Below are 18,957 nucleotides of genomic sequence, written 5' to 3'. Positions count from 1 at the left end.
ATCTCCCGCGGCGTGTGCACGCGCTTTCCGCGGCCCGTGGAGAAACGAATACCGGAAGTGAACCGGCACGGCGAGAGGGGTATCGCGGACGGCGAAGCTCGACAGCCGGGCCCGACAAAGGGGCGCGTCGGGACGCCGAGGAAGAAGAAACGGAAGGACGAAAAAGCGACGGACCGCGGAGGAGGAGGAGGAGGAGGAGGAAGAAAGGACGAAGGAGAGAGGAGTACGCGAGGCGTAAGTAAGGCGGACGAGGAAGGAGGAGGTGGAGGAGGAGGAGGAGAAGGAGAAGGAGAAGGAGAAAGGAGAGCGTCTCCTTTCTCGACGTACCGTTGGCGGAAGAAGAGGAAGAGGCAGAGAAGGAGGAAGAGAAAGAGAGACGGAAAGGTGGAAGAAGGAAAGCGTAGGAGGAGCGGCGCGAAGAGTGGAAAGAAGGCTCGGAGGAAGGAAGGAAGGGAGCGTGCGGGGCCGGTGAAGGGCAGGAGGACTTGGAAGTAGGAGGAGAAGGAGAAACGAAGGAGAAAAGAAGGAGAAAAGAAGGAAGAGGAGTAGGAGTAGGAGGAGAAGGAGCGTGGTAGTAGAAGGAGGAGGCTGTCGGCGGAGAAGGAGGCGAACATGCATGCATGCATGCATGCATGAGACAGGCAGGCGGACAAACAGGCAGGCATACAGGCAGACATAGAGGAGGCAGGCAAGGCATAGAGGCATACAGGCAGATAGGCGAGCCGCTGCCGCAGCCGCAGCCGCGATCGCGCGCTCGAAGAAGGGAAGTGGGGACAACATAACACAGCGCGGCCGCGTGTGCAGACCGCTTTTGCAGAGCTTCGCTCGGCACACGGGCAAACGTTCCGCCTTGTACCGCTGCTGCTGCTGCTGCTGGCTGCTACTAGCTGCTGCTGCTGGCTGCTGCTGCTGCTGCTGCTGCTGCTGCCGCTGCTGCCTGCCGACTGTCGACTGTCGACTGCTACTCTCAGTCTGCCGGGCGGCCTCGTGCGCGCTTGGTTTCCATCCGACGAATCCGCGCGCCACGAAACTACCCGCGCTCGTTCTCGAGGCGGAACGGTCGAGCGAACGATTACGAAGGAACGGGCTAGACGAGCAAACGAGCGTGCGAGCGAGCGAGCGAGCGAGCAAGCGAGCGAGCGAACGAACGAGCCAACTCGCGAGTCAGCCGTCGTCGTTGCTCCGCGCCGCCGAAAGCATCGGCTCGGAAATCGAGTGGTGCTCGTCGTCACTCCTCGCCGGACGATCGACGAGGATCCGTGAGTGAGGCAGGTCGAGGAGAGACCGGCTCTCCGTTCGCCGCGCGAATCGTTGACGGCTGGCCACAGCCGCGAGAGACCCCCGATCGCGCGTTTCTCTCCGCTTGCTCGTCGCGTCCACGTGCCACCCGTCGTCGTGAATGCTCTCGCGTTCGCGACCATTTTCACCCGAGTCGCGCGAAAAGCCGGGGGTGGACGAACAAGGGTGAGAAACGTTGTTAGAGGATGACGGTACATGGTGCGGGTGGTGCATCGTTGTGACGCGAGTCGCGATTAACGCCAGCATGAGACGATCGTGCTCGCTTCGGAAGCGGAAGACGCGCGCGTTCTGAATCTCGCCGATCCCGAAGATCCGCGACCACGCGACGCGACGCGACGTGACGCGACGCGACGCGGCGCGACGCCACGGCTAGAGATAAAAGGAGGAAGAAAAGAAGAGAAGAGGAGAAAAAGACGAAGACGGAGCTCGAGAAAGTACGCCGTGGTGGTGGTGGTGGTGGTGGTGGTGGTGCACGGTGACAGGACAGGACACAAGCCGCTGCTCTCGGGCCTGGGTACCGCTCGCCGGAACGAAACGGAACGGAAACACGTCGCTCTTCTACAGGTGTTTCGAATCGATTCCTCGGCTTCCACCAGACCAGCCCTTTTCCCCCCTCTCGCTCGCGCCGTGCTTCTCCTCGTGGATGGTGTGATAGTTCAGTGAGTTTCCTTCGCCGGGCACGTGATCCGGCACGGGCCCTGTCTCTCGCTCTCGTCGCGTGCCTCTTTCGCCCGTTGCACAGTTTCTCTTCTCTCGGACTCGCGTTCGCCGCACGTGAAATTTCACCGGGGACACGCCGCGATTCGACGCGCCTCGTTTCATATTCCACCCGAGAACGGGAAAGGACGGTCCCTTGGCTAGCCGGTTCTCTCTTCTCGTAGACCCCGCCACATCCATCCGACACGCAGTGAGATCTCGTTCTCGTCCCTGTTCCGTTCATCGGCTTTCTCGTCTCGTCGTCCAATCGTCGCTTCCAAACCTCCTTCTCCGCCGTCGTTTTCGTCACCGTCGTCCGTTACCTGCTTTACAGAGACGGTGCAAAAGAAACGGGCGAAAATAGAGAAAGACATACGTACACACTGCGAGAAGCAGAGAAGAGAGAGAGAGAGAGAGAGAGATAGGAGGAAGAATTGGGCGCGGGACTCCGGATGGTTCTTGACAGCCGGACACATACACGGTGCGTCGCGTCAGGCTGACGCTGTCTCCACGGCGTGAAACTTTCTCGCGGAAATGCGAGCGTTATTCTTCGCGTGCGATCTCGCGTGGCAGCACCGGCTGTGCGCGTCCTTATAGTCGCGTGACACCGATTCAGCCCGGTTCGGACGTGGAACGGGCCGGCGCGGCCCGGCTCCGTAACCGAATTTCGCGTCGCGATAGGCAGATGGGAGGACGATAGACGATAGAGGATAAGAGGCATATATAGTCTCTCTGTCCTGCAGGGCTTCCAGAGTTCGAGTTCTGCTCGGTGACAATACGCGCCACTTGGCGGTCCCTCCGGGCCACGTCCGCGAGATAATCCGAATACGCGTTTCCGTACACGCGCCTCTACACATATATGTATGTATATATATATTCGTATATATGTATATGCGTGTATATACGTACGAGAGGTACAAGAAGTAGGCGATAGAGTGGCCCGGTCGGTTGGAAAGGAGCCGGCACACGACTCGCGCGCTCGCCTGGGGAATCGTGCGCGTAAACGATCGAACGTTTCAGCGAAACGGTGTGTTAAATGACGAGGTGGCCGACGAGGTGGAGGTGGTGGCGGCCCGATACGTGGTAAAACGTTCCGGACGAGATTCGGGGAAAAACACGGTCGCCACCGAACGGGGAAGAAGAGACAGCGGCGTGGCAGATGAGATGTGAAGCACGAGGACTACGCGGCGTGGAGCTGGCGGGAGCGAAGGCGGAAGTTAAGAAGCCAAAGCTGCCGAAGGCGGTCGCAGGGGCGACGGCAGCTCGAGGGGGCACCTGGCGGGGGCCGCCTGAGATGACGACCCTGCGACGGGGTATCGTGGCACCCCGGTACAACGCTTACGTCCTGGTTTCGCTGATCGGGCTCTTGCTCCAGACGCAATCTGCCACCGGTGAGTCCATCTTTCTCCCAAATTTATCCCATTTTCTTTGCGCATTTCCTTTCTCTTTTTTACCATCTTTATGTCTGCCTCGGTCGCCAAACTATTCGTCCAGCACGGATACGTATACGGACAATCGTTTCCTTGTCTTTCATTTGTATTTTCCAATGACTATGGACATGTAACAATAGGACAATAGTAACTTTGATCGCCTGTAACGTCTTCCAATTGCCTAAACTCCCACTGTTTCGTCAAGAATACTGTTTAGAAATCGAAAATGACCCTCTTCGGGACATACAACGTTTATTAGCAAATATTTTACCGCGTTTTTGAAACTGTCAGAAATAATCCACTCGACCAAATTTAATGCGTACACGCATGGATATCGTGTCTTTGTAGTTTCCTAAATTAACTCCAAATTTAGACGAAAATAACGTAGGTTCAAGATTCCCCCCCTTTAACAATGACAGGATAGAAATAATTCTCACTGAAAATGGCAGAGACTGCTTAGTTCGTGTAACAATTTTTCAAATAATTTTTCGTGAAACGTGTACCAGTGGTCCTCGAGGATTCGAGTAATTTTAATGGCTGTACTTGCGAGAAGCTTGGCGTAACTTTAATCGAAGATCGGTATGCAGAGTCGCGCTTTATCGTAACGTCGAACTCGTTTCTCGCCGAGCGTTGACGTATAATTATCAATTAATCGTAACCGACGATGGCTGTTAGTTTTCCTACTTGCCACTAGATAAGAGGCTCGATGGCGTGTTTACACCAGATGGCTGAGGAATCGGCGAATTATTTTCGATGTAACGGGCTGCTGATTGTGTGTTTAACCCATAAAGCGTGTTGCACGATTTAAAGTTGCTCTCGACGATGTTCCTGAATCGTATCTCGTCGGGATATTATCGAAAGGAGAGAAAAAGGAGCGTTAAAGAAGAGATAAGATTCGTAATTTATCTCGTTGCATAACGCGAATGCGATTCGTTTAATATCTACTCCCTCTCGGGCCCAACCGACTTCGAACTAATTTCGCCTAATTACCCCGATGCTTAAAGCAAAAAGCACAGAATAGTTGAGTCCTCGTAAGTCTCGATTTCGTAATTCCATTTAATCTTCCAGTCATTTTACAGCGTTTAATAAACGATAACAAGCGGCTAGATCGATTGGAAAATAATTAATAGGAGAGAGAGAGAGAGAGGGGGAGAGGGAAGGAGAAGAAAAAACAAATTGCGAATACCTTAGTTATACCTTAATTTATACATTTGCAAATTATTCGCGGTTGCAACTGAAAATATTTTTCTCTATACCTTAGTTATACCTTAATTTATACATTTGCAAATTATTCGCGGTTATGACTGAAAATATTTTTATCCTCGATTACTTCAATTCGATGTGTTTTCCAAGACCAAAGCTCAAGGACGTGTAAGCAGAACCCCATCCCCGATTGATCGATAAAAATCAACGTCCCAAATTTCTCGCGTCGCCGGTATTAAAATGCAGCTGCCTCGTGTCATAAAGATGTCACGGTTCCGAAAAAGTAGAACATTGTGTGTACGTAGAACGACGTACTCGTGTACCTGCGTCTCCCATTCTCGACCTCGGAAGGCCCTGGTTGCAGCACTTTTACCTCGATAGTAATCGTACCGCGCGAGGACCCCCGCAAATCGCCATTCCGATTAAGTATAACAGGCGAAGCCAGCCACGGAAGTTATTCGCGTCTTTCGGGATACGAATTTGCAAAATTTTATACAATTTTACGAGAACGAGGATCGTGTTGTCTTTTCAAATTTAAGATACGAGATTTATCACGAATTTACTATGGAACGAGAATTTATTTCGAAATTGAAATTATATATTACGGAGGGAACTGGATGAGAATATTCGTACTCCAATTTATAATCGATCGTCGCGTATTATAGATACCTTTTGTAATAGAGTTTAAAAGATTTTTGAGATCTTAAATTCGCGAGTAGGATATTCGTACCCTCCATTATTAACTTCGAAAATAACACTGAATATAGTCGATTATTTTCCAGGAAAGGTGGGAATTTATCGGAATAAAAATACAAATTACGCGGTATACATTTTATATTTAAAATATCGCGGTACCCCAACAAAATTTCAAAATTCCCACGAAACCAAGAGGTAAAGTATATTAATAAATATTCGCATTTTCATACTGGAAATTTTCTGAAAATGGAATTCAAAATTCCTCCGCTTTATTTCAATAAAATAAAAGTTACAAATTTACGTACCGAAATAATTTCGCGAAAAGGGGGGTCTAAGGTGATGGAAATAAAATTCGGGTTTTCCTCGTGGCTTTTACGATGAAACCCTCGAGTGAATGAAAGGCTCGGTAAATGCAAGTGCATTGACAACTCATGAAACACCGGTACTCTAAAAAGCCAGCGATCGTTGGGGTACGGAATACTCGCGCGGCTGATGCGGCACGTGAAGAACGGCGAGGGCTCCCCGGTGTACTTTACGCTCCTTAAACTCGCCGTTAATTACGCGCAGCTATCGATATCCTTAATAAACGTCACATAACAATCACGTATATTTATCGGTGATACCTCGCGCCACTTCGAGCCGCGCAGTTTTAACTGCTCGCGTGTACCCCGTTGAAATTTATACACGCGGAACACGTATCGGGATTATTAATCAGCGCGTCCCTTTCCTTTATTTTTCCCTCTTTGCTCTTCGTTAGTAGTTTACCAGTGGGAATATTCGCCACTCGGGTTTTTCCGTATTGCACCTTATCGCGACACGTTCCCTCGATTACCCTGGCAAAAATTTTAATGCCCGAGAATCGGCCGCTGGATCCGACGTTGAATTTATCGTCGACAGACCTTGCAAAACGACGCGAAATGTCCAGGATGGAAACAAAAGTGCGATGCAGCCTCGAAGATAACACCGGGGGGACTTTCATATTCCTCGATGCGTTACCGATTCCTTATCCGTGGTAATAAGATCTCCGATTGGTGTAAGAAAATATTATTTTTGCCTTTTTTAATTTTCTTTCTCTTTCTTCCGGAAGTTGAACGATCGTGATAAGATTCGTCGGTGAATTTTATAGGTCGGTGGAGGTTAGGGGTATTTTATAGGGGCGAAAATTAGGTGTCTCTTGTCGACATGAATAATTTTCTTGTTAATCGTTTATGGTATCTGATTGGCAGGTAAAATCCCATGGTTTTGTTAATTTTAAAGCCCGAAGGGTTGAATCGAGATGGGGTTGAAGTTCTTCGAGGTACTCGAAGGGAGGATATTTAATTTTTGAAAAATTGGTATAAAGGAGGGAAGTTTGATGCGTGACACGTATGTTAGAACGTGTTGTAAAATTTGTTGGATATTCGACTCGTGTCCTTTTCGTTTTCTAGCTCAGTGGAAACTAGGCTAAAGAGGCTGAAATCATTTTCTCTGTTCTTGGTCTCGATTCCGTTCTCGATAATATGTGTATAAAAGGCGATACGCGTCACGCCGCGAAAGATATTTTAATTCCGCAATAAAAAGCAGCATCTGCTTCGAAAGTAGATACCAGATCTGAGGGGAACAATAATTGTTTAATGAATATTCCACGTACAAACTGTTCCAACTTTCTAAAACTAATATCCGACTAGGGGGAGCAGTGCAAATTAAAAATCAAATGCAATTAACTATAATTAAATATTTATGTATTTATAATACTATCCACTCGATATTTAGTTATTACCATTGAATTTTAAGCTCGAATTTAAATAAGAAATTATAAAAATTCTAATAAATCAACGAAATTATTAAATTACCGAAGTACCAAATTTTCTTTTGTAGAACTATAAAATTATAAAATTATGAAATACGGGGTTCGTAACGAATAAATATAATATAAATATCTAATAAATCAACGAAATTATTAAATTACCGAATTATCAAATTTTCTTTTGTACCATTATAAAATTATAGAGTTATAAAATTATAAAATAGGAGGCTCGTAACAAATAAGTATAATATAGAAGATCTAATAAATCAGCAAAATGATTAAATTACCGAATTACCATATTTTCTTTTGTACAATTATAATATTGTAAAATTATAAAATTATAAAATAGGAGGCTCGTAACAAATAAGTATAATATAAAAGATCTAATAAATCAACGAAATTATTAAATTACCGAATTACCAAATTTTCTTTTCTGCAATTGTAATATTGTAAAATTATAAAATTATAAAATACGAGGCTCGTAACGAATAAACATAATATAAAAAATTTAATAAATCAACCAAATTATTAAATTACCGAATTACCAAATTTTCTTTTGTAGAACTATAAAATAATAAAATTATAAAATACGGAGTTCGTAAGGAATAACCCTAATATAAAAAGTCTAGTAAATCGACGAAATTATTAAATTACCGAATTACCAAATTTTCCTTTGTAGAACAATAAAATAATAAAATTCTAAAATTCTGAAATAGGATGCTCGTAACGAATAAGCATAATGCAAAAAATCTAATAAATCAACGAAATTATTAAATTACCTAATTACCAAATTTTCTTTTGTAGAACTATAAAATAATAAATTTATAAAATTATAAAATACGAAACTCATAACGAATAAACATAATATAAAAAATCTAATAAATCAACGAAATTATTAAATTACCGAATTACCAAATTTTCCTTTGTCCAACTATAATATTATAAAATTATCAGATACGAGGCACGTAACGACTAACCATAATATAAAATACTATGCTACGCGAAGCCCAGCCAAAGCGAAATTCCACGAGATCGGTCGCGATCGATTCGCTTAATCGAAAATCGTTCCGCTCGTCGCAATGCATCGCGTGGACAATGGTTAACGTCTAAATGACAACTGGCGTTGACGTAACACGGTTCAGGGTGTGTTCCGATTGTTACCGGGCCGCAATTCTCGTTACGCAAACATCGAGCAACGATCGACCGATCGAATTGTTTATTTATCGCGTTTAGTATAATCCGTGTCACCGCGCGCGATCCATTTCGATCCCGGCCTCCGTTCCCGATCCCCGTTCTCCATTCCGTCGTCACGATCGAGCTTTGCACGTTTGAAACGTAACAGGTAGAAGAAGGGTGGCTACTTATTTTCGTTCCCGTCGTTTATTTTCGCTGCTCCCCGCGGTTCGCTCACACGGGCAGCCTCGTCGAGAAGCCACTCCGAGTATTTACGCGAATACGAAACGTTATAAAATCGCGCGAGCTTGCCGGGATCGAAGTATTTCTTACACAATATCAGGGTACTGTCCAGACGAAATATGCTCGCGCTTTTCGCCATTTTCCGCGAAACGTTGTTCGGGGTAGCCGCGATTTTCGGTCTGGCCTCCTCCGTCTGGCGCGAGATCCCCGGTAAAAGACGGGGCAACTTTCACGAAGACGCTTTCGATAGAAATCGCTATTGTTTCGGTGGCAACGAAGATGGCTGGTGAAATTTTTTAGAAAGTATTTATCCGACGTTCTATCGGCCAATTATTCGTATCGGTTGCGTTTGTCGGTGGCGAACTTAATGATCGGACGAATCCGATAATGAATTCGAAGATTGCCTGGCTTAGCTCTGATTGGCAAATAAATCGGTATACTCGGTATATCCTCGGTTTCACGACGGGGGGAAGAAATCGCGGGACAATTGATTTTGGAGAAAGTGTAACGCAAGTAAATGATGGAAAATGCGGTGTAAATTCCGAGACGATGGTGAAATAAAATAGGAATAAAATGTGCAGGGAAAAAGTAGGCATGGGAAAATCCTCTGTGCAATTTATTTTTCCTTCTTTGGTAGGATTCTTTCGATTGTGAGACTTTATCGTCAATTTCGAATTTTTACTCGCATCGAATCACGTGATATGATACTTACAGATTTCTAAAATTCGTGTTACAGGGTATACACGTGATATATATTTATTTACAACATAGGTGGGTATATGTATCGTGAACTTTAATTACGTAAAATGAAGTAGAATATCTGAGGAATTAAATTCAGTATTTCGGTATTTATGAGAATAGAGAAAAAAGGAATTTCATAGTACCTCAATCTTCTTTTTAATATATCATCAGGTTTAGGAAAAATAATTCTTCGAGCTCCTGAAAAATATATCGTATATAACACCTTGAACAAATAACCCTTCTATATCACACAATTAAAACAAAATAAGTAAAAAGAAAAAATCGAAATACTTCCAAATACACCAAATTTTTCCAGTCTAATAAAAATCTAAAAATCTAACCAATCTAATAAAATATTATATATGCCGTGGAAAAATTCAGTAAGAAATTACGATTATCACACTCGTTTTAACAAATAATCATGCATTCATGTAGTCCACACAGGGATTAAGTTAGGTTAGGTCTTACAAGGAGAATGCAAGTCCTTCGGGTCATTGATTTAGTTGAAATTTTGCAGGTTTGCAGATTTAGTCAAGCAGTTCAAGAAAACGTACCATTATAAGGGCAACTACTCAGTAGTTTTTGAGACACTTATAATTAAAATTTTATTATAAATTTATTTTCAATATTTATCAATTACCGTTAAGCCACAATGCCACATGATAACTATCGATAACTATTCAGAAGAAATCTCTAGTTAAGAATAATAATCATAAATAGTCATAAATACCTCCAAAACTATGGAGTAGTTGCCCTTATAATGGTACATTTGGACGATGTTTGACAACATTTAGAACTGGATGACTAAATCTACAAACCTGCAGAGTTTCAATTAAATCTATGACCCGAAGGACTTGCACTCTCCTTGTTAGCAAAAGTACAATGATCTACATAACTACTTTCAAAAATTCCACATTCGACCTCATCTTCGCGATTCTTCTTCCCGTATACCTAATAAATTTTCCAATTTCCCCAATCGTTATTCCATTTTCCCAAAATCATTCGATCCTGGCACGTTTACCGTTGAAATATTCCGCATACCGTGTGAAACATATCTTTTCGAGATCAACGTGAGACAAAACGCAAAGACATGGGCGAATCGTAGTCGCGATCGAGCGAAGCCAAAGAGCTACTGCAAAAGCGTTAAATGTTTTTACCTCGCAGCAAGCCGCGTGTTCTCGTTCTATTATTGTCTACTTTGCGCGTGATTTAAAACGACTGCTAATCGTCGAAGCGTCGCGCATTTCGGGACCACTGACACGCGCGAGAGAAATCGGCAGCGATCGAAAAGCGTCGAGATTTATATTTAATAATCTCGAAGACGAGTAACGGAGACGCGTAGAGAAGAAGCTGCGAGTATGCTGCACGGGGGAATACGCGAATGAGCTAGAGATTGTCATAATTGAAAAGGACGTCTCGACGAGTGGACTGTGTCGGACAATTTATTTTTACTAGTCGCGTGGAATTCGTGACACTGTTTGGGAAAGTTGCTCGAACGGTTCTCTACGCTTTCACGTTGCTTCGGCTGCAACATTTTTCCATCCAAAATTCGAAATTAAATTTTCAAAAATATTATCTACGCGATGATAAATCGATGCGATAATTGGAAGATCGGAAAAGGGTAAAACTCGAGGAATACTATCGTGTGAATAATTTTTATGGTTTTACTATAGAACGTGATATATAATGTTCGATAACTATAGAATTGAAAGATCGAGATTTGGAGAAATACGAGCAAAAATTGTACAATTATTATCATTATCTTAGAATATTTAATAAAATTATTTACTTCGTAAATTGGAAAGGGAGGAATGAAAAATTTGAGAAACGAGAAGGATTAAAAATTATAGAAATATTTTATAGTTACAGGATATCGGTTATAAAATATCTCATAAAATTTTTAATAAATATTATTATTTATTCGACGTGAAAAATTCCAAGATCGAGAATTCGAGAAATACGAGCAAAAATTGTACAATTATTATCATTATCTTAGAATATTTAATAAAATTATTTACTTCGTAAAATGGAAAGGGAGGGATGAAAAATTTTAGAAACGAGACAGATTGAAAATTATATAAATGTTTTATAGTTACAGGATATCGGTTATAAAATATCCCATAAAATTTTTAATAAATAATATTATTTATTCAACGAAAATAATTCTAAGAGAATGGGGGATTAAAATTTATATAAAATCATAGTTTTCTGACATTATTTTCAAAAATTTGGCGAATTATTTAACATATAGAATACGTATTCCACTCGATGAATTATTAATAATTAATAAAACGAATGGTTACGTATCATATAAGTATGGTAAATAGTTAATATTATATATATACGTGTAAAATATTCGATAAATTGTTTAAATAGCAAGATCATTCTTCGTCCGACGTTTTTTCCGTTTGAACGAGAACGGTTTCAGGGCTCCTAACGAGGGCGATTAGCTCACAGCCAATGATAGGTCGTGAAATCGAACTTAATCATCTAATGCAATTAATTAGATTTGATTCGCTAGTGCTTAATAGATCGTGTTATTTGACGCGGTGCTTGCGTCATCGCGGTTAGCCTCATTTTTCCACGGCTACCAGAGCCAGGCGATTTTTATATCGATCCAGGGATCGCGAAAATTCGCGGGACTGCTCCAAATTTCCATTTTTTATATCTCCGCTGATCTCCGATTCTCGATTTCCAAGAGTTCCTCCGAGCATTCTACGTTATCGCATAAACAAATAACGGAAAATTATTTCACCTTACCGAGAAAAATTCAAGTACAACGAAAAGGATGTGGCTTGTCTATCGTCGAAGAATTTTTGAACAAACGGGATTACAGATATGGTTGGAAACGTCGAAAATTGGAAAATTAAATTATTTCTTTTTTCGTGTCTGTATATATTATACAGTTGGATAATTTTTAGATGAGAATTTATTTTTTTAGACGATTCTTTGGAATTTATTTTTGACAGGAATAAATATCAAAGTTCGAGATACGATACATACCATAGATGGGACACCTATTTCGATGTGCTATGTTTCGAAAAACACGCTTCGAGGTCCGATTAACGTCGTCGAAAACATGTAAAACTCGCAGGAAGGGATGTTAACGAATTAAACCTGAGGATCGCGTGAAAAATTAACATAAACCAGCTAACAAGCGATTAAAGCGACCAGTCACCGACTCGCTTTCAGAACAATGAAACCGATCCTTGTGCATAGTCTGACCCAACACCGACAGTTAGACCTTGTCACTCGACTCTACGAAATCTCCATGAAACTACGGAGACACTCTAATATAACTCAACGAGAGTTTCTATTACAACGACAATAATCTACGGACATGGAAAAAAAGAAACAATAATTAAAAAGAGAAAAAGAAAAAGAAAAATGCACCGAAATTCTCCTGTCGTAGCATTAATCGTTTCTCGAGGGAAAGCAAAAATGGAAACGAAGAAATCGTTGAGTAACCATTTTGCAAAATAAAAGGGAAGTAAACTAAAAGAAGAAACAAAATGAAAAAAACAAAAGGAACAGGAAAAATTAAAAAATGAATGACACCTTTTGCATCGTTAATTAGCTATTCACCAAAATGACATAAAAGCAAAGGCTAAATAAATTAAAAAAATAGATAAATAAATAAAAATAAAAAGGAAAGTAAAATACACGAAGATAGAAAATAAAGGAAGATTCCTGTTGCATCGTTAATTAATCATTCACCAAAATAAAGTAGAAACAAGTACTGAATAAATAAACAAAAAGCAAGAGAAAAATGATAAAAAAGAAAAAGAAAATAAAATACGCAAAAATAAAAAATAACGAAAAATTCCTCTGGCATCGTTAACGAACCATTCCTAAATATAAAATAGAAGCAAACTCACAAAAATAAAATAAAATAAAATAAAATAAAATAAAATAGAGGAAAGGAAAATACAGGGAAGAGGGCATCGAGCGATGGATCGGATCGGCTCGGATCCGCTGGGATCCAGCTCTCCTAGGAAGAGGATCGCGCACGCAGCCCGTTTCCGAAGAGTTATCGATGACGCGTCACGCGAGAGGAAAGCGCGTCTGCAAGGCCTGCCCTCGCTGGCCAGCCAGCGCGAGGAGGACGCGGCGAACAATCGCGAGCCACGATCGCCAATTATCCGCGCGGTGCCAGCGAAATTAGTGGCGTTGATGCACGCCGGGCCGGGCGTGGAAACGCGTGGTCGCTCGCCTTCGGACAGGCGATAAAGTGCGAATTAATTCAGCGCTAATTCCACGTCTGCCGGCGGTTGCCCGCGGGGAAAACGCGAGGAACGAGCGGCACACGGTCCGCGCCGAGGACGGCTCTACTGAAACTTCATTAGGCCAACAGCGACGACAACGTTACCAGACGCCGACGCCGGGTCCACGTTCTCGCGAACACGTGCGAATCGTTCGTCGGATTTTTTTAGCCAGTCCCCCGAAACGCTAAAGGTTAAAGATCGTCTGCTTTGCCTCCGCCATCGGCTTTCCATCTTTTACGATACCACCGCTCTCCTTTCGGATTAAACAAAGCTTATAGTTTCCAGAAGAACAAGGTTAACCGTGCTATGCTAACAGACGATTCTTCGATTCTTTTCCTTTCTTTCTTTTTTATTTCCACGAGGGTATCTTTTCGCGAATGGGGTTGACACGCCTGTGCTTTGATTTTCCGTCGAGTCTTTGATTCGTAGAGTTAACTATGTAGACTGTACGAAGAAAATAGAGCAATTCGATGTGATAATAATACTGGTACACACATATGTACTAAGAAATTCGAGAATTTTGTGAAAACTCAAAGCTAAATTCGTATTACAGAGGAGATATTCCTGGAATGCTCAGGAGACTGATAAAAGATGCAGGTGATTAAAAAATCAGACAAGCATATAGGTCACGAGACTAGACTGGGAAGAAATTGAGGACGATATCGACAAGGACGAAGATGGAAAATATGTAAATTATAAAAGAAGCTTTTTAATTTAGATAAAATTCGGTATATCTTAACCGCTTATCGAATGAAACAGCATTCACCGTCATATCAATTTCGAGATCCAAACAAGACCATGTTACATCGTATAGCCAGGTCGAACCCCACCCTCGACTGCCAAAATCGCCAAACCCTCTAAACCCTCTAAGCCCTCGTCGCGACTGTCACTCGGCCAATCGCTGCTTCCAAGCGATCAAAGAAAATCCACCCCTGTCGTCGGTCCATCGAGATCCAACGATCTCCGAAAAGCCTGCGCCGAAAAGCGAAACGCGGTGGAACGAAAAAGCGAAAAGCAAATGGAGAAGGGAGAAAGAAAAGCCGAAAGCAAAGGCAGGAAAGAAAGGAACAAGATGCCGAAACTGGCCATAAAGAAGCAACCTCTGACTAGAGGGAGCGAAAGAAAGAGAAAGGTTGCGGGGTATCGGTGTCGGGTCTGTCCGTGCAGTCTTACCGAATCTGCGGCGGTCTTGACGGGGCCGATCGTTCCGCAGGGGGTTGCAGAAGCTGACACGGACGTAGGAAGGCTAATTGTAAGTAAAAGAGACGCAGAGCGGGCTTGCGCTGAGACAGAGGAAGAGAGAAGAGAGAAAGAGAGAGAGAGAGAGAGAGCCGGGGAAAAAAGAGCGAGGCTAACGGAAAAAGAGAGGCGCGAGGGAGACAGAGGGAACTAGAGGGAATCGAAGTGATCCGAGACGACGAAACAGAGGGACGAAAGGGGAGGAAGAAGTCGAGGGGCAGCGGTTGGAAGGGAGGAGAGAGAGAGAGACGGAAACGGAGACGGAAACAGAGACGAAGAGAGAGTGAGAGAGTGAGAGGAAAGGGTGGGAGGGGGAGAAAGCCTGGTGTAATGGAGGAACCAGTTTGCGGGTCAGTGCTCCGCATCAGCGAGTGGAGCTTCAGAGGCTGTAGACGCGAGGACGATGCCATCGGGCGAAAGAAGGACGGCGACGGGGCAGAGGGACCCTGTGTAGGTCCTCGAACAGGGACGCGAGGGAGGAACGAAGGGCCAGGGAGGTAGATAGAGGGGCCAGAAGGGCCTGGCGAGTCGCGAAGCCGCTCTCCCGACCGAGAGAGCAGAGAGTGTAGGGCCAGCCTGACCAGCGTGAACTACGCGCGAGGGAGAGGACTCTCCTGCTTGGTCAGGCTGCTCTCTCTTCCTTCCTCCGTGTCTCGCTGTCTCCGTCGCACCGCGGCCTGGCGCCATTTTCCTGCCGACCGAAACCAACATCCTTCGCTGCCTTTCGAAAAAGGGGAGGCTTTCCGCCCTCGTCGTCACGACGCCGACGAAGGGGAGCCAGGGACTCCTTGGCCCCGTCGCTGCGAGGGAGGAGTAGAGGCAGCAGTAGCAGCAGTAGCAGCAGCAGCAGCAGCAGCAGCAGCAGCAGCAGCAGCAGCAGTAGGCCTTTTCGCCGCTCGTCTCTGCGACCACGAGTCGTAGTAGACGCCGGCGACCGATGATGGTGCTCTCGGATACTCGGGACAACGGGGCGCGAGCGACGGTTATGGGGGATCTCGGAGATCTCGAGATCCGACGCGACTCACTGCTACTCCGTGTCCATTATCGTTTCGGGGATTGAACGCCGGAATTCGCAGCAAAGTGTACGTCTTGGGGGTTGGGCATCAGGCGTCCGGGGGATGAGCTACGTAGACTCTTTCGGGTATCTTTAGAGGTATTAGAGGTGGACTAGACGGCTCGATGGTTTGTGGGGATCGGTACAGTTGCTGGCCATCTTTCCCTGATTGCTAAGTGGCCACTGTTTCGGGCTAGTCTCTGTGAATCTCGTCAACGATGATTTTTATTCTTATTTTCTCCTTTCTTTTTATATTTCGATGATATAGTTAGAGACTATCCTAGTGGGATTTAAAGGATGGGTTAAAATATGGAAGCTGAAATATGGCGTTCGTTTTCGAGTACCATTATAAATTTCTGATAATTTTTGCTAAATTTAGAGGATGCATTGGATCCTTCTATAAAGGATTTGGTGTTCCAAAATTCTGAAATGTAGGAACTAATACGTATTGTTTTGTTTTATTATTGTATTTTTCGTACAGTTATTCGGTTCCTTAGTTTAGTTGATCTCTGTGTATCTCGTCAACGACGATTTTTATTCTAATTTTCTTCTTCCTTTTTATATTTCGATGATTCAATTAGGGGTATGAGATTTAAAAGATAGGTTAAGATGTAAAAGCTGTTGCATTCGTTTACGAGTACTGTTATGGGCTTCGAGGAATTTTTGTTAGATTTAGAGGATGCATTGGGTCATTCTATAAGGAATTCCGTGTAACAAAATTCTGAAATGCAGGAGCTAATGCGAATTCTTTTTCGGTTCCTTAGTTTAGTTGATCTCTGTGTATCTCGTCAACGACGATTTTTATTCTAATTTTCTTCTTCCTTTTTATATTTCGATGATTCAATTACAGGCATGGGATTTAAAAGATAGATTAAAATGCAAAAGCTGTCGCATTCGTTTGCGAGTACTATTATGGGCTTCGAGGAATTTTTGTTAGATTTAGAGGATGCATTGGGTCATTCCAAAATTCTAAAATGCAGGAGTAAATGTGTATTCTTTCAAGAGAACCTTTTTCGTACAGCTATATTTCGGTTCTTTAATTGAGTTGATCTGTGCGAATCACGTCTACGATGATTTTTATTCTTATTTTCTTCTTCCCTTTTTATATTTCGATGATTCAATTAGAGGCATGGGATTTAAAGGATAGGTTAAAATATAGATTATAAAATAAAATATCCTAAAATATTGGATAGGTTAAAATATAGAAGCATCGCATTTGTTTGCAAATACCATTATATACGTTTCCGGTAATTTTTACTAGATTTAAAAAATGCATTGTGTCATTCCAAAATTCTGAAATGCAGGACTAAATGCATATTCTATGAAAAGAATCTTTTCTGTACAGCTATATTTCGGTTCTTTAGTAATTTGTTAATCTCAATTTTGATATAAGAATATTTCTTCCCCAATTTGTCTGGATCTTCACTTATGTTAAATTGTCCACCCTTTATTATGGCTTTAATTTTATCCAACGTTGTTTCCTCGTGTTTGCTCTATATGCAAGGGAACGCTGTCGCGATAGAGCGGAACTGGCCTCTGAGTCACTATCGTCGATCATTTCTGCGTTAAGGCTATATTCGTGATCTATATAATTACCAGTTACGAAGTCTTTTCGGTTATCGTTCGAGTTTGCTCTAGAAATCCAAAGTGGAAAATAAGACACTGTGGTACACGCGAAATTAGCCGATATCTCAGGTACATTGACGGTGGAGACAGGATTGGGAGAAAGTGTGATATTCGTTATTTAAACAAATTGCTGTTGCTTATTTTTTCTTTTCATACGAAGCTAAACGCGAATAGGTTGCGAAGTAACACAGAACGGAATTGTTCAACCGTTATACAAAGCAGTATTCAGTTTCCTCGTTAACTCCTTTCGCTCCAAATGACAAATAGGTTGGCGTTAAAACTGCTCAAGGCATCGACCTGGTTTTTGCACTATTGCAACGTCACTTTAAATGTATAGGAATTAAAGCATTATCGTGCAGTGGTCAGTTCAGTGGCGTTGTATAACCTAATCGAGATATTCTTTGCTACGTCAGACTTTTATAAGCTGTGACGCTTTATTCCTTCATGCAGATATCGCGTTTTTGCAAATATTTTTATTAAACATTTAAATTGCATCGATAATAATACATCGATAATAATACAAGCTTCGAGTATATTTAATTAGCCACATAACAAGTGTAATTCCTGTTTAGGGAAAGGGATATAAGAAACGTGCAATGAGCTAAATTTATTATTATATTAGAGAGTTCACACATGAGAACGGGATAAGAAAAATCCTATTGATCCGGTACACAAAAATAATTATAATACTCAACATACCTACATAATTACACAGCTCTAAATTTTCCCCCAAAATTTCACGTCAAAGCAATAAAAAGAAAAGAAAAAGAAAGCAAAAATGGAGTGGATACAAAAACCCTTCACCTCGGAATTGTTTAAATCCTCAATTCAAGATTACATTAAAAATATTAAAAGAAGGAATAAAAATAAGGAAGAGGATATAGTCACGATCAAATACCCTGCTAAATTTCAGATTAAATACTCATTGCAATTACGAAATTGCACAATTACAAATTTTCCCCCAAAATTTCATCGGGCAACGCGAACAAAAATCCCTTCACCTCAGAATTACTAAAAATTCTCAAACTTAGAAAAAATAAAAAAATAAAAATAGGAAGAGGCGTATATAGTCACGATCAAACGCCCTGCTAAATCCTAGACTAGATTAATATTTAATCTATTTAATATAAATTTTATTTAATAATCCTTAAATTATTAAATACTTATCACAACTCATTACGCAATTAAAAATTTACAAACCTAACCCAAAAATTTCACATCGACGTGAAACACGAACAAAAGTCCCTTCACTTCGGAATCACTCGAATCCCTAACTCAAAATCCTTAAAGTTAAGAAAAAAAAAAAAATAAAAATAAAAGAAAAGGGTATGGTTAAGATGGAGCGAGTGCGCTTAGCGGCTGGAAAGGAAGGCGAAGGCGAAAAGGGAAACGTTCTGCGCGCATTGCTGCCAACGTGACGGGTGGAGAAGGCGCAGCTCCTCTCGCGCGCCGATCGGCCGCATCGCGTTGCATTTACGCGATCGCGTTTGCACGTCGTAAATATGC

At 42.6% G+C, this 18,957-nt stretch overlaps 1 protein-coding gene across 1 annotated transcript in view; it reads left to right on the top strand.

The window, feature by feature from the left end:
- Positions 1–2,892: 2,892 nt before the first annotated feature.
- Positions 2,893–18,957, top strand: part of LOC108549379 (uncharacterized) — a 119,171-nt gene continuing 103,106 nt past the window's right edge. Inside the window, exon 1 of the mRNA XM_017902730.1 lies at positions 2,893–3,386. Within this exon, the coding sequence (XP_017758219.1) occupies positions 3,155–3,386 (232 nt within the window). The 5' untranslated portion in view covers positions 2,893–3,154. The remainder of the gene's footprint in view (positions 3,387–18,957) is intronic.

Source organism: Eufriesea mexicana, unplaced genomic scaffold, assembly GCF_001483705.2.
Source record: "Eufriesea mexicana isolate 0111107269 unplaced genomic scaffold, ASM148370v2 scaffold1920, whole genome shotgun sequence".
NCBI classification, from domain to species: Eukaryota; Metazoa; Arthropoda; class Insecta; order Hymenoptera; family Apidae; genus Eufriesea; species Eufriesea mexicana.
The sequence above is the reverse complement of the archived record's forward strand: the minus strand, read 5'-3'. Positions and strand labels throughout refer to the sequence as shown.